This window comes from Garra rufa, chromosome 9 (genome assembly GCF_049309525.1).
Source record: "Garra rufa chromosome 9, GarRuf1.0, whole genome shotgun sequence".
Taxonomy (NCBI): domain Eukaryota; kingdom Metazoa; phylum Chordata; class Actinopteri; order Cypriniformes; family Cyprinidae; genus Garra; species Garra rufa.
The window spans coordinates 10,458,832-10,474,508 of record NC_133369.1 but is presented as its reverse complement, the minus strand read 5'-3'; the positions used below and the strand labels follow the sequence as shown (position 1 = coordinate 10,474,508).

The following is a 15,677-nucleotide window of genomic DNA, read 5'->3' as shown; positions in this document are numbered from 1 at the left end:
GTAAAATTGATAAAAATTTGGGACCAAAAATTATTCAGACACTTTGACCTGACCAAGTGTTTTTTTCTTTAATTGCTAATGCGACCTTTTTACACAACAGACTGAACAAAATTAAGCATTGCTTGGTAATTGGTTGACCTAAATTGGTATTATCAAATCATGTACTCACATTGGGATAAAGATATTATGTTATTTGAGGAAACCATTTCAGGAATTATCTCCATACAGTGGACTTCAATGGTGACCATGAGTTTGAATGTTTGAATGCAGTTTAAATGCAGCTACAAAGGGCTCTAAACGATCCCAGCCGAGGAATATGGGTCTTATCTAGCGAAACAATCGGTTATTTTCTAAAAAATAAAAATAAAAAATTATATAATTTTTGACCTCAAATGCTCATCTTGTTTTGCTCTGCCATGCACATGCATACTCTCTGTAATGCAGGTCAATACAGTTAGGGTATGTTGAAAAACTCGCTGCAGAAGTAGTATCCCAGTATTTACAAAGTGAACATGCAAAGAAGGCCAAACGCCCTTTAACAAAGAAAAAATGCACTGAAACTACATTTTGGACGTTCAAATTCGCGGGCACCATTGAAATCCACTATATGGAGAAAACTCCTGAAATGTTTTCCTCAAAAAACTATTTCTTCACAACTGAAGAAAGTATGGCATGAACATTTGTATGACAACAGGGTGAGTACATCCTCTGTAAATTTTGTTCTGGAAGTAAACTTCTCCTTTAATTTAGCAGACACTTATCCAAAGCAACTTACAAATGTATGGTATCATAAGCAATTGATCATAAGATCCAACAATATTCACAGTGCACAATGCTAAGATTAAAGTATAGACTACATTAGAATACAAAACAAGAGAAAAAATACATAAATACTATATAACTCTTTAAAACACAGCGGAAACCATCTGTATTGGGAGGATTTACTAATTTAGATATCAGATTAAAATCCAATATTTATGTTTTTTTTAATGTTAATTAGAGCATTAAGTCATTAGCTTAGTGTGTGATGTGTGTAAGTGACCGCTGAATAATTCACTGCTTGTGAAAAGCATTTCAAATCAGTCACTTCTGACAATTAGGATGCTGCCTAGGAAGGTAGTTGTCTTTGTAGACAGTGCACAGTGTGGCAGCTCACTAGGGTTTGAAACAGAGTTTAAATCTGTGTCAAATGAGGTGGGACAAACATAAGGTTTACAGCCCTTCTGCTCACTGGTCTAAAACAGAAAAACAGAGAATGGCAAGAGATTGATCTGGGCGCCAAGATGTTGTTTGCACGCGTGCGATCAACCATGCATGCATATGTCAGACATTAGGATAGAGTTAGTGAGAAATCAGCCAATCAGATCACAGCTCCTTGGTTCTGTCTAATGGCAGTGACATGCATGCGGGTCAATAAGCTTATAGGCGATTTACACAAACAGCTCCTGCAGCAAGGTAGACACAAAGTCATATTGGCTTTTCTCTTCCTCTCAGCATTGTTCTACCAAGGAAGCCCTTGAAAATGTCAATCTGGTGAGGGTGATTTTAAGGAGATCTGAGCTTTCTAATCCCAACAAACTAAAAAAGAGCAAAACAGAGAGAGAGATAGAGAGTGAAAGAAAGATCTAATAGACAAACATATAGTTTAGATCACACATACAAAGTCCACAGAATGACGCACATATAACAAGATCTGTGCAGAAAATGCAAAACAAGCATTCAGTATAAAAAAACTGATTCAGTATGCCAATGGATAATATATGGTACAACAATGTGGCTAAAAAAATACACTAGGGAAGCACTGATTGCAATTTTCTTGGCCGATTTTGTTTTTCTTATATGACTGGCTGATACTGATTTTTGCCGATACTGATTTTCTTGCTAGAAATTATAATTGACAGCATATACAAACAAAAATATATTATTTACATAAAAGAATTTATTAAACATTACAATTCCTTCCATCTGTACTAAGATACAGATGTTCTCTCACTTAAAAAATACTGAAAATAAAATGCTCTATGACTGGAAAGAGGTCAAAACAGCTGCTGTATGTAACAAAACAGATGTAATTTTCCACAAAAATGCAATGAAACTTTTAAATATGAAACCAAACCACCAGTTGGTGTCAACAAATGATTGTTTTAATAAGTGAGTCATTTAGTCACTCATTCAACCGATTCATTCAAATGGCCAATTCGTTCAGAAACGAGGCAAGTGACTTTATGAGTCTTTATGAATGGGTTAGTAAATTATTGATTCACTCGATTCATTCAAAAATGTAGATTTATTCAGTAACGAAACACAACAGCTCTGCTGAGGCTTTGATTGGAACTATTTTCTAGAGATGCACCGATCGATCGGCATCCGATCGCAATCGACCGATAGGGGCGCTATCGGTTTTGATCGGAGTTCTCAAAATAGATCAGAGCAGGCCGATCAGATGACGTTTACAACAACAAACAGCCGCCAGAGCACGCATTCCCACTTCTCAGACTAGGGTCTCCTAATGGGCGTGGCTGTCTCTACAACGCATTAACACTGAAGATGACGTCGCCGGTGAGGGGATTTCCTCCCCTCTGGTCTATGCATCCCTGCCTCTGCTGAATTATTTTTATCCACGGTGGGGATAAAACGTCCCGCGAAGCCGCTCCTACGTCCCGATCTAAATCAAATTATTTGCAATACGCGCTTTAAAGTCGTCTAAATCAAATGATTCGCCATACGCGCTTTGAAGTTGAACGTACTGAATCAAATGATTCGCGATCCGATTGGAGCGCTTCAAAACAGTGAATCTTTTTGCGACGCAGTGGTTTACTGATTCTGAGTTTCCAAAAAGCTTCGTTGATACTTTGCTCACCTTCTCTATAAAATGTATTCGTTGTTTGAAATTAAACCATTACTATTAATACAATGTTTTTATTAAATTGTGATCACATAATACAGCTTCTGTCATATTAAAAAAAATTCATGACCTGACACTCATTATCTGGTTCTTGCCTAAAAAGACGGGTATAATGCGCGTTGTTAACAGATTACAGTAACAGTTTGGTCAACCTCTCCCTATGGAGAGAGAAAAAAAAGTTTCTAAAAGCATCCCCCCTTCTGTTTTTTTTTTTTTTCACAAATTGCACCCTGTATATGTATATGTATGTGTATATGCATATGTATGGCATATTTATTTTATTTTTCCACAAAAAGCTTGTTGCTAAACTCTAAATTGTGATTTTAAGAAAGAGCCTCCTGAGAGTTAAATGTTTATTATGGTGCACATGTGTGTTTTGCACATAATCATTTTTTTATTTTAAGATTTAACTCTTTTATTAGATTTAACTTTTTCCACAGAAAAACTAAGGTTCATAGTTTACAAATTGTGTCAGCTCTAAAAGAGTGAAATGTTGTGTTGTACATAATTACTGCCAAAAGACAGTTTAAGATAGTAAGCAACACTTACTCTATGTAAGCTGAGTCCAAGTTGTCTATGAGAGTCTTGAGAGTGTTCAATATTGAAATTTGCCTCAGCCTGCAATAAAACTGGTCAATTCATGATACTTTCTCATTTCCTACTTTTTATACTAATAATATAATGTCAATGTTTGTACATGAGACAACAATATTGAAGAATTTATGGATTTGACGCTGTGATCGGTAATATCGGGATCGGCAGATACTGCTTTTGGTGATCGGTGATCGGTGATCGGCCCCCAAAATCCAGATCGGTGCATCTCTACTATTTTCATCAGTGAAATTGAGCAAAAAGAGTTGATATTACATCTAAAATAAGTAATTAATTTAAACTTCTTGTTTAGAGAACTACTATTGTATATTTTTTTATTATTGTATTGTAAATATTGCAGCTTTTTCCCGACATTTCAACACATTACCATGATAATATGATTTTTTTTTTACTGTGATAGTACCATAATATTTTTTCACCCATGTTGGAGTATAAAGAAATGATAAAAAACATCCTTAAATCAAAATTTAAGTGCACATTAATCTACATAAACAAACTCTTCACTGTTTTTGGTTGGCATCTTGAATGCTTGAATTTGTATTTTTATTTTTTTTTCTCCTTTCTGGTACATAGCATCCACTTTTCACCATCCAATCAATTCCAAACGATCTACTACATTTTTTTCTTGTTGAACATCCTGTTTTATTCTGAGTAAACATCAGATTATAAAGTAAAGTGAGTTATGAATAGCATTTCATGCTCACTTTAAATACTATGGTCCATATACCAAAGTATCTTTTTTGTAAGGGTTTTGGGTATCCGTTTATCAATAGCACAAATTATTTTCCAATAAAACTAAGAGCGTCTGTTGATAGTAATTTACCCATTTTTCTCCCTCTGTGTGTACTGTATATTCAATAAAGCGAAAGACTTCCTTATTGTGAGCAAAAAGAGAAAACATCTCCAGCTATTACATGACCAAAATTGCCTCGTTGAATTGTTTTCTAATAATGGGAAATTTTGAATTACGTATCCTGTGTGTTTTGAAGATAAAGTGCTAATTTTGTTATGCTTGGTGATGGGTGGCCACTTAGGAAGCCAATATTTCCCCTCCATTTAAAGCAATGGTAATTGAAGACTTTATAAAGTGAACTGCTGTTAAATAGACAGATTTCCCTGTAAAAACTAGAGACAGCTGTACAACAAATACTCAAACAAAGTCCGCAGTTTCGCTTTTCCACCCAATAATCTGCAGTGGCATGCAGCTTTCGGAAGCTGATTACAAAAAAAAATTCAAATGCCTCCAGTACGGACAAGAAAAAAAGGAAAATAACCAGCAAAATCCCACCCAGCACCCCGGTGGAGTGTGTGATTAGTGGAAGGCCTCGGCACTATCTCTTTAAAGGCCCATAAATTCCCCATCATTACAGGAACTGGCTGTGCTCTCTTCTGGCTGCTGCTGGCCTGCGTTATCTCTCCATGCGATGCCGTCTGGAGTATGTAGATCTGGCCTGGCTACACTGTCATACTTAACAAACATTAATGAATGATTTCCTGCACAGAGTCAAACGGGGCTAAAGGGATGTGTCTTTCATCTTATCGCTGCGCAAATGAGCATTTTCCCATATTCTCCTCGCTTTACCATCAGCACCGGGAGAAATGTATTGAATAGATCTTTCTGCAGCCGAAGATCCTGATTAGCGAGGAAACGGCACAAAGAAGAGGGTAATTAATTCTAGCTTGCACTGTTTACCGGCTCGCATCGCAAGGCCGCCCGGATTCAAAGGATTTCTTCGTGAGTGGCACCTTGCTACTGGCTAAAGTGATCATAATTATTCAAGTCTTTCTCCGCTGCGATACAATCAGACCAGAATGGAATCTCAATGCTGTCATTAAGATCAATTAATTCATATTGAACATGTTTATGCTGCAGCTTCCTCGAGATCATGCGCCGTTTTGTCGTGAGCAAGGCCAACATTCGCTATTGGTTCGAAGACTTTTACAATTCAGGTTGCCAGCTCAACTGCTCCCCAAAAGAAACATTTACAAGAACAGGAAAAAACACGGAAGCAAGGTCAAATTTCACAATTTCTGTAAAACCGAGAAAAAAAAAAAAAATAACACCAGCATTCTCACAATTATAGCAGCGAGTGTGACAGCGGCTTGTAAATTTCAGTTTGAAACTTGTTCACAAGCGCAGCGCCCATAAATGTGAAATTGACCGTGAAAAGGATGTTGTTTGGAGGGGGGCTGTTTCAATTGTCAAGGAGACAACAAGGTTGTCTCTCTGGACTATCAGGGGTGCCTTTTTTCTCCTTCTTTCCCTCTATCTTCGCTTTCAAATAAGGAGGCCCATCTCAGGCCTCAGGTTTCATGTTTATTCACGTTTGTGCGCTAGACTCACCCTATTCATCGGCGGGGACTTCATTTCACAGTGCGCTCTGCTGTTTCGAAACCATTTCGTATGAAGCCATTGACGGAAGCGTCTCAATCATTTCATGGTACATGAGTGCGCAACGATGCCGCTGAAGCCGAGACCCTCTCCAAACAGTTTAGGGTCGCCGCAGAGAGGAACCCCTCCGCTGTTTCAGGGTATTTGGTTTCACAGAGGCTGCTGGGAATTGGAATGAGTGATGTGCAAAGAGTCAACGCTTCAAAAAGATTTGCTGATCACAATGCGTGATGGTTCTTGTGAACGCTTGCCGTTATAGACCACATAGTTATTTTTATGTGTGGTTTGTCACAATGATGTCATCAGAGCGTATCAGTGTACAGATATTGGTGTTGGACATTGAACGTCTGAGCTAGTGTGTTGAACAGTCAGATACTGTATGTACATATGAAGAGTTTAGATGCAAAACCCTCTAAAAGCCACTAAGCCACAAGATACTGAGTGAATGCTCGAAACACATATTATATGTCCATCAAATACTTTTACTTCAAACTTGCTAAAATCCCAGCCTCTGCCCAATCAGAAGTACCGATACTTAGGTAGAAACCCATACATAGGAGCCTGATAAAAATGCTTATTTTAAAAAAATATGTCAGATGGATTTAGAGGTATCTGAACTCTTCATATGTTCCATCAAAAAATGAAAGATTATTTTTATGAAGTAACTGTTTTTAAATATAGCAAAGTGAATAGAATATTTTAGAAAAACACAGTAGAGCATAAGTGCGATCCGGTTACTGTACAAATTACTCCTATGAGCTACTTCTTTATAGCGAATCAAATACTTGAAAAGCAAAAATTCTGTTTTTGATTTTACCACCCTCATGTCGTTCCAAACCTGTAAGACCTTCATTCATTTTTGAAACAAAAAGATAGATTTTTGATGAAATCTGAGAGCTTTCTCACCCTGAACAGACAGCAATGCAACTACCACGTTCAAAGCCCAGAAAGGTAGTATGAACATCTTTAAAATAGCCCATGTGACATAATTGGCTCAACTGTCAGAACTCTGGCTTCTAGATCAGCATTGTTGTGGTTCTCTCATGAACGTGCATTGAAGATGACACGGAAAAGAAGAATTTGGTAAATAAAGTCATTATTTTTGTTTTCTTTGTGTACAAAATGTATTCTAGCTTCAGAAAACCACTGACATAATATGGACTATTTTAATGATGTTCTTACTACCTTTCTAGGCCTTGAACGTGTCAGTTGCTGTCAGCATTGCTGTCTATGCAGGGTCAGAAAGCTCTCGGATTTCTAAATTATCTTAATTTGTGCTCTGAACATGAAAAAAGGTCTTACGGGTTTGGAATAAACATGAAGGTGATTAATTAATGCCGGAATTTTAATTTTTTGGCTGAACTCTGCCTTTAAGAATAAGAACTTATCCAGTTAGAATATATAAAATAAAGACATTTACATATTTTCATGATGTTATGAATCTTAAATGCGCAATACGCTGCTAATGCATTGCTGAAACATACAGGACAGCTCAAGTGTATTCTGATTACTGAACAAATAACTTATAATTATGAGTCACTTCTTTATACCGAATCAAGTACTTATGAATAAGTAGTAGTTCTTACAGTTTGGTTAAAAACAAAAAATACAGAAATTAACATATTTTCATGATGTAATGGTTCTTAAATGTGACCTTGGGCCACAAAACCAGTCTTAATTAACACAGGTATATTTGTAGCAATAGCCAAAAATACATTGGGTCAAAATTATCGATTTTTCTTTTATGCCAAAAATCATTAGGATATTAAGTAAAGATCGTGTTCCATAAGGATACTTTAGAATTTTCTACCATAAATATATCAAAATGTAATTTTTGATTAGTAATATGCATTGCTAAAAACTTCATTTGGACAACATTAAAGGCAATTTTCTCTGCATTTAGATTTTTTTTGCACCCTCAGATTCCAGATGTTCAAACAGTTGTATCTCGGCCAAATATTATCATAACAAAAATTTACCCTTATGACTGGTTTTGTGGTCCAGGGTCACAAATATGCAATACGCTGCTAATGCAGAAGGAATAGTACAGCACAAGAAGTGGAATCTGATTACTAAACAAATGACTCTTACGCACAAATTCTTTTAAGCGAATCAGGTACTTGTGAAAAAGTAGTTCTGGTTCAACAAAAAAAAATTAATCAAAATAATTTTATGACATGCCCTTATTTGCCGGGGAAACAGTGTGGACAATGTTTTTCCAATCCAAGCAAATCATTCTAATGAACTGAATCTTTTTAATGAATCAAATGATTACAAATCAGTCAAAGTGCCAACAGACAAGATGAGAAATTAAGTTCTGCTTTTTATTTATTTTTTAATGAAAATAATTATTCATTTGAACCTTTAACAACCTGAAATGTTAAAAAGAATACCTTATGATTCCCATCCCATTCATATGAGCTGAAGACATCTGACTAGGAATGGGGATCATAAGGCATTTACCAATTCTGATTTCTCTCAATTCTGGTTAATTCCATTTTAACCCATGAGCTGCAAGGTGCAACAGATTCACACTCAAGCTAAATAGCTAAGACTTTGTTGGCGTCCAAACGCCTGACCTCTGTGAATTTAAGCTTCTTTGCCACTTCACCGTCGTGCGATCAAAGTTAATAAGGGCTTGGTGAGTTAATGAAGACGAGAGATTCCTCTTTTTGTTCAGACAGCTTTTTAATACCTATTATAGGATGAAACTTTTAACGGAGGTTTTAGGTTCTCCTGACAAGCTAGTTGTCGGCAAATGGCGACAAAGATACACGACCACTGAACTACGAGCCAGTCGTGGAGCAACTGCCTGCCAGTGAGGAAGTTCACACAGGAGACCTTATTCTCCGGAACAGATAAAGGCCCAGGGATGAGTGACTGCTTTTTAAAGCTCCGACGTTTGACTCCGCTCGGGCTAATTACAGCCCGCCATCTCATTTGAGAGGGTTTACTTAATCAAGAGAACCCTCTCTGCCGTCCTATAGCTGAGGAATAACACACATAAACCGTTTAATGCCACCAGGATTGCGTTCGCCTTCAATTCATAGCACTTCTGCGTAAGTGGAGTGAATTTAAGCCACTCAGACGCTGGGCTAAATGCGCTTTAAAGAGATCTAATTGAGCAGAGGATCAGGGGGAAATGAATACACCTGATGAGCTTGTACTGTGTGTTAACAGGAAAAGAATGGGAACTTGTCCGAAGAATTCAAGGACATGGAAGACTTAGAGCCGAATTGCAGCTGATAGGGAGCTTGAGAAATCTGACGCAAACCCCTCGCGTATGACGACGGGAAGATTACTAAAGCATCTCGGAAGTAAGAGAGCTGAAAGTTTGGACCACTGTTGGTCTTCGTTTTAGCAAAGCCATCAAAAAGTTCAAAGGAATCTTAAAAAAGGAGATTTGACAAAACTTGGTGGTGCTTGAGACAACTGCCTTGGTCGAAGCCTTACAAAAGCATATTGTGATGTTAACATGGTACTTAGATATTTACCATAGGAGTGATGGTATTTTCAAAGTAGTCCTCCAAAATATTGAATATTGTGTCCAAAAAACGTCACGGTATCAAAACGTTACAACCCCTGTCAAAACCTACAAATAATTTTTGCAATTTAAGGACTCATTTGAATGCTTGTATTGAATCTTTAGATTCACCAAAGCAGTTCTTTCATGTCATTCAATGAAAGCGACACGTTTATGTAGACATCTCCTATACATGACGTCTTTACATTTTTCCTAATTAATTTCTAAATGGAACCAACGACCTTGGGATCTTTTAGTAATAGTAATTGAATTTAGCATCTCAATACTGTATTTTATCCCTTGAGAATCTGAATTAAAGCTCCACAAACAAAACAAAGTAAAACCGTATTCATCAGCAGGCCTTCTCCAAGCGCATTCAATGAAGCAGCGGGAAACAAAAGCACATAGGAAGATTTTCATTTGACCCCGAAACAAAATATTGCCAAACTGCCATTAGTTGTAAGGTTCACGCATGTCACGCCTGTTACACCTTTGCTTGTAGAACAAAAGGAAAACCATTAAAACGGAGCCCACCTTGTGCAAGACATAAAAAGATTCTGCTCCTCAAAGACAAACCTTGTATGAAATCCCTCTGGGCAACGTGGGTTTTTAAAAGAAACGTAATTTAAAAACATTTCTGTTTGAGGCGGAGGACATTCAAAGACAAACTCAGTCAGATTCCTCTCAATGAACAGGGAAGGAAGAATTGGGAACCCTGAGAAGGGTCTCTTGAAAGGTGGATGAGATTGGCTGTATGCTGGGGGTCTAGACAGCCTCCTAACTTTGAACTAAAACTCACTGCAAATTAGCCAGGTGTGACCAATACATAAAAGGAATAGTACAATCACAAAAAAGGCACAAACTGACTGAACTGACATGAGACATCAGTCCAAAAACACCTGGCAAACGCAGATACAAATGTTTAACTGAATCAAGTGTGCTGTACTATACATGCTTAACAAATGCATGTGCTATTAAACCAAATGCTAACTCTCAACATTCTAGGATTTTTCTCCATACAGTGGACTTCAATGGGGATCAACAGGTTGAAGGTCCAAATTGTGGTTTCAATGCTGCTTCAAAGGGCTCTACACGATCCCAGCCGAAGAATAAGGGTCCTATCTAGCGAATTCATTTTCTACAAAAAAAAATAAAAAATTCACACATTACATAATCACACATGCGTGACATAGGCAGAAGTACCAACCCAGTGTTTACAAAGCGAATGTGCAAAGAAAGTCAAACACCCTGTACAAAAAAGGTAAAACAACGATTTTGGATGGTTTTCAAGTTAGAAGAGAAAGTAAGAGTTTTTTGCCCTACCCTACCTTTTTGAGCCAAAGTACACAGACGAAGAACTAACCAAATAAGCATTTGTGCATAAAAAGGATATAAATGTAATTTTTTAAAAATAAAACACCAATCAATTAGCTAGATATGACCCTTATTCCTCGGCTGGGGTCATGTAGAGCCCATTGAAGCTGCACTGAAACTGCAATTTGGACCTTCAACCCATTGGGAACCACTGAAGTCCACTATATGGAGAAAAATCCTGAAAAAACAAATTTCATTTTGATTGAAGAAAGAAAGACATGAACATCTTGGATAACATAGAGGTGAGTAAATTAATCACAAAATGTTTATTTTGGAAGTGAACTAATCCTTTAAATCATACAGGTTTGGAGCAACATAAAATGTGAGTAAAAAAAAATGACAGAATGTTTATTTTTGGGTGAACTATCCCTTTAAGTGATAAAAGCTCAAGTATGTTTCACTCCCCATGGTAAATCCTGGCTAGAATATGACTAAAGGTTAGCCAGCGCACTGGTTGCCATTTCCTAGATCAAACTCCTGTTTTCAGGTACATAGTGAGAACTGGATATCAAAGGGAGGCTATCCAAACCTGGACGCAGAGGTTGCTGGAGAATTTCCCAAGCCTCTATGAGCCCAGCCAAAACTGTGTGTGTTCAAGCTTTGGTTTAAATCAAACCGTCAAACCGGTGATCAGAGACAACTCCAAGTCAGACTTCAGCAGGGAATCAATTAGTAAAACCGAATTTCTTCGAATGTTACGCCACAATTCGTTTCATTAGGATATGCACTGTGATGACCATCTAAACACCTGCTCGGTTTATAGATCTTCTACATGAGAGGTCGTGCTATATATGGTAGAAGCACAAGCGTCAGGAATATCTGACCTTTGCCGCAGAAGTACTCCATGTCCTCACAGGTGAGGTTGTCTGGCTCAAAGTCAGCAGGAAAGTTTTCCTCTACTGAAAACTCCTCTTTAGAAGTGAGTTCATTTGCGTCTGATATGCACTCCTCCTCTTCCTCCTCCAGACCTCCATCTAGTGGACCTACACACAGAACACAGCACAATCAAGTTGCTTGCCATGCAGGAACACTTATAGTTGTACAGCACATGTGTCAGGAACATGTGAAAGACACTCCAAAAGTATGCTACCTTCTGAGATACACTGTAAAAAACGATTTTTCAAAGCTGAGTGTGTTTTACAAGAACATACTGTTTCAGACTCTTTTCATGTTTAGTACAATGTTACTTGCTATTTCTTTGGAATTAACTAAGATACAATTTCTTAATGAAAATTGTTTCTACATCTTCAGACTTGAACTCAAGTGTGAGTCAAGCCTCCTGTGTTATTTCTATAAGAAGCACCGTTCCTTTTTACACAAATAGTACAAATCCAATACACTTTTGAGGTTCTACTTCAGCTGGCATTCTTACTAGAAAGGCAGCTTTCTATGCTTTGAAACAATGCCACTGAATGTCGCTATACAAAACTGCATTTGCACAATTTTTTCTACATCAAACAATCCCTATGCTCAAAATGAAACACTACCATGCTACTAAAACTAGTTTTCCAGAATGTAGTTTGTGCACGTGTCAGGAACATGTAAAAGACACTCCAATGTTACTTGCTATTTATTTGGAATTAACTGTGAAATTTACTAGCAATTACTTAGTGAAAATTGTTTCTACACCTTAAGACTCTATTGAAATCAACTGTGAGTCAAGTCGCCGGTGTTATTTCTCTTAGAAGCACGATTCCTTTGACACATAATACAAATCCAAGTCACTTTTGAGGCTCTACTTCAGTTTAGGTTCTTACTAGGTTTTGAAACAATGCCACTGAATCTCATTATACAAAAATGCATTTGCACTAATTTTCAACATCAAACAATCTCTATGCTCAAAATGAAATACTACCATGCCACTGAAACTAGTTTTCCAGAATGCAGTTTATGTAGCCTACACATTATATTTCATACTTGCATACTGTATTGTAAAATTCAATACCCTCGACTTGACCTGCAATTTCCAGAACTGAAAGCAATACTGGACTGATTATTTGTTCAAACCACCAAAAGACTGACTTTCTTTCCATTTTTTTGCTGTAAAATGTAATATAAATGAGAGTCAGCTGGTACTACATTACTATAATATTAAAGGTTAAAATTAACTGATTTATATATAAACGTTTAAATTATGCTCAATTAAGTTTTTATAATGTATAAAGTTACAATTACATGAGTATATTTTTATTCCAGTTCATTTTTAAAGTATAAACAAAATCATAAAAGTCACATAGATTAAAAACTGAAGAACAGTCAAATTATATGAATATGGTATATGTTGCATATATTTAGCAAAATGCTCCTCTCTAAAATTAATTTTTCTAGTTAATAATGAGTTTCTGGTCACCGAATTTGTTTTTTCTGAGGTAAATGTGATGTTATGTGAAATATGTGACCCTGGACCACAAAACCAGTCTTAAGTAGCACAGGTATATTTGTAGCAATAGCCAAAAATACATTGTATGGGTCAAAATTATCGATTTTTCGTTTATGCCAAAAATCATTAGGATATTAAGTAACAATCATGTTACATGAAGATATTTTGTAAATGACCTACTGTAAATATATCAAAACTTAATTTTTGACTAGAAATATGCATAGCTGAGAACGTCATTTGAACAACTTTAAAGGTGATTTTCTCAATATTTAGATTTTTTTGCACCCTCAGATTGCAGATTTTCAAATAGTTGTATCTCAGCCAAATATTGTCCTATCCCAACAATCAATAAAAAAAAAAAAAAACCTTATTACTGGTTTTGTGGTCCAGGGTCACATATTGTTTACAAGCTGTTATATTAAGGTATTAACATATCTTTGAATGTTTATTCATGTTCATTTAATGCTGAATCTGGCATTAAAGTGGAGATGATAATCAGTTTGCATGCCTCTTCTCTTAAACTGAGGCACTACAGTGATCTGTCACTCCACAACACCGAAACAGCATTTATTGTTTTAATACTGTAATAAAATGATAAGAATTTGAAATCTAAAACTTTGTTTCATGTCAAAAGTAATAAAGCACAAAGTTCATTGTGATTTATTTAATAGGAGGTGGATTTAAGAATCAATATCGTTCCGTAAAATCGAGAAATCAATATTTTTTTACCCAGCCCTACTGTTACCAATAATATTTTTCTTACAGTATATGCCGCACAGTAGGCTGTACACTAGTATTCATAAAATAATCTCTCCTCAGGAAAGTGTTTCCTGTGGCCCACTTGACTGAGTATCCTCATGACCGCTGCTACACGTGAGGAGCGCTGCCGCTTCTCAGCCGATGTCAAACCTGCAAAACCCTCTTCATCTGCGAGAAAAGTTCCTCTCGCACGACCTACTGACTTTTAACACCGGCGTCAGCAGGAGCGGAGGACAGAAAATGCCTTTATTAATTTGTCCGCCTTATCACAGGATACAATGTTGATTTTCCATTTACATTTCATGCCTCCAGGTAATACACCAGTGCAATCTTAAAGGAGGCATTTTTCCGAATGATTAATTTTTTTCTCTGCTCTGTGCAATGTTATTTCTTTAAATCTAAATGATTTCTTGACTTTAGCTTGTAGCTGTACATTTTTTTTGGTGGGGGCATTTGCATATTATGATTTTCCTACAATCGAGGGCATTGGTGGAATTGCTTCCACCTAAAACTGTATAGGGAAAAAGATAAAAAATAAAAAAGGTCAGACCACATTTGAAAAGCTTTTCTTTGCAACCTTAAAATTTTAATAAATATAGATTTTTTTTTAAATACTCACTGCATTTTGCACCAATAGTTTTCTGTATACACTTCCTTCATTTCAAAAGTTAATACTTTCATTTAGCAAGGCTGCATTAAATTGATTAAATGTTACAGTAAATACATTTAGAATGTTACAAAAGATTTCAAATTCAAACCTTTTTTTTATCGTAATAAAATCTATCGATTGTATTTGTGACCCTGGACCACAAAACCAGTCATAAGGGTCAATTTTTTTTTTTACAAATTGAGATTTATACATCATCTGAAAGCTGAATAAGCTTTCCATTGATGTATGGTTTGTTATGACAGGACAATATTTGGCTGAGATACAACTATTTGAAAATCTGGCATCTGAGGGTGCAAAAAGCAATGCATATTACTAATAAAAAATTCAGTTTTGATATATTTACAGTAGGAAAGATATCTTCATGGAACAAGACCTTTACTTAATAACCTAATGATTTTGGCATAAAAGAAAAATCGATAATTTTGACCCATACAATGTATTTTTGGCTATTGCTACAAATATACCTGTGCTACTTAAGACTGGTTTTGTGGCCCAGGGTCACATTTAGGGTTGAAGATTTTTCAAAAGAAACAATATTATAACTAGCACTCCCCTAGTAACCACTAAGAACTAAATAGCAACTCTATTTTGAACATCTTGCAACTACTAAAATGTCAAAACATTCAGGAAATGTAAAAAATGTAGCTTACTGACTAGTTTCTACATCAACCCATCATAATAAGCACAAGTGACCTTTTGCATGTCAAAATTCCCATAGATTCTCAAGTTAGGGAAGTTGACATCCTAAGTACACCACTTAACATGTCATTTTGTTCGTTTGTAATGGTCGAGGCGCTCACTTTAATAAAGCAATAAATTCCGTGAAGAGCCCTTTCTTCCTGCACAGAGCAGCGTCGAGCACTGCCTGATCTTCCCAAACGGCCGTCTCTGTTCATTAAGACTGCTAAATGACTCCTTTATAGTGCGCTACATCTGCAGGACTCATGCTACATGAAAAGAATTAGCGCACAGATCTCTAATAGACACGGTGTGAAGTGCTGGAGAGCCAGCGTTTAAATTAGGCTACAGTTTTACGATCTAATCGCGTCCGGGCCTTTCACC

General features: G+C 36.5%; 1 protein-coding gene across 1 annotated transcript in view; it reads right to left on the bottom strand.

Annotated features, from left to right (window-relative positions):
- LOC141343144 (zinc finger protein ZFPM2-like) overlaps positions 1–15,677 on the bottom strand; it is an 85,004-nt gene that overhangs the window by 15,237 nt on the left and 54,090 nt on the right. The window contains exon 2 of the mRNA XM_073847745.1: positions 11,631–11,789. Within this exon, the coding sequence (XP_073703846.1) occupies positions 11,631–11,789 (159 nt within the window). The remainder of the gene's footprint in view (positions 1–11,630; positions 11,790–15,677) is intronic.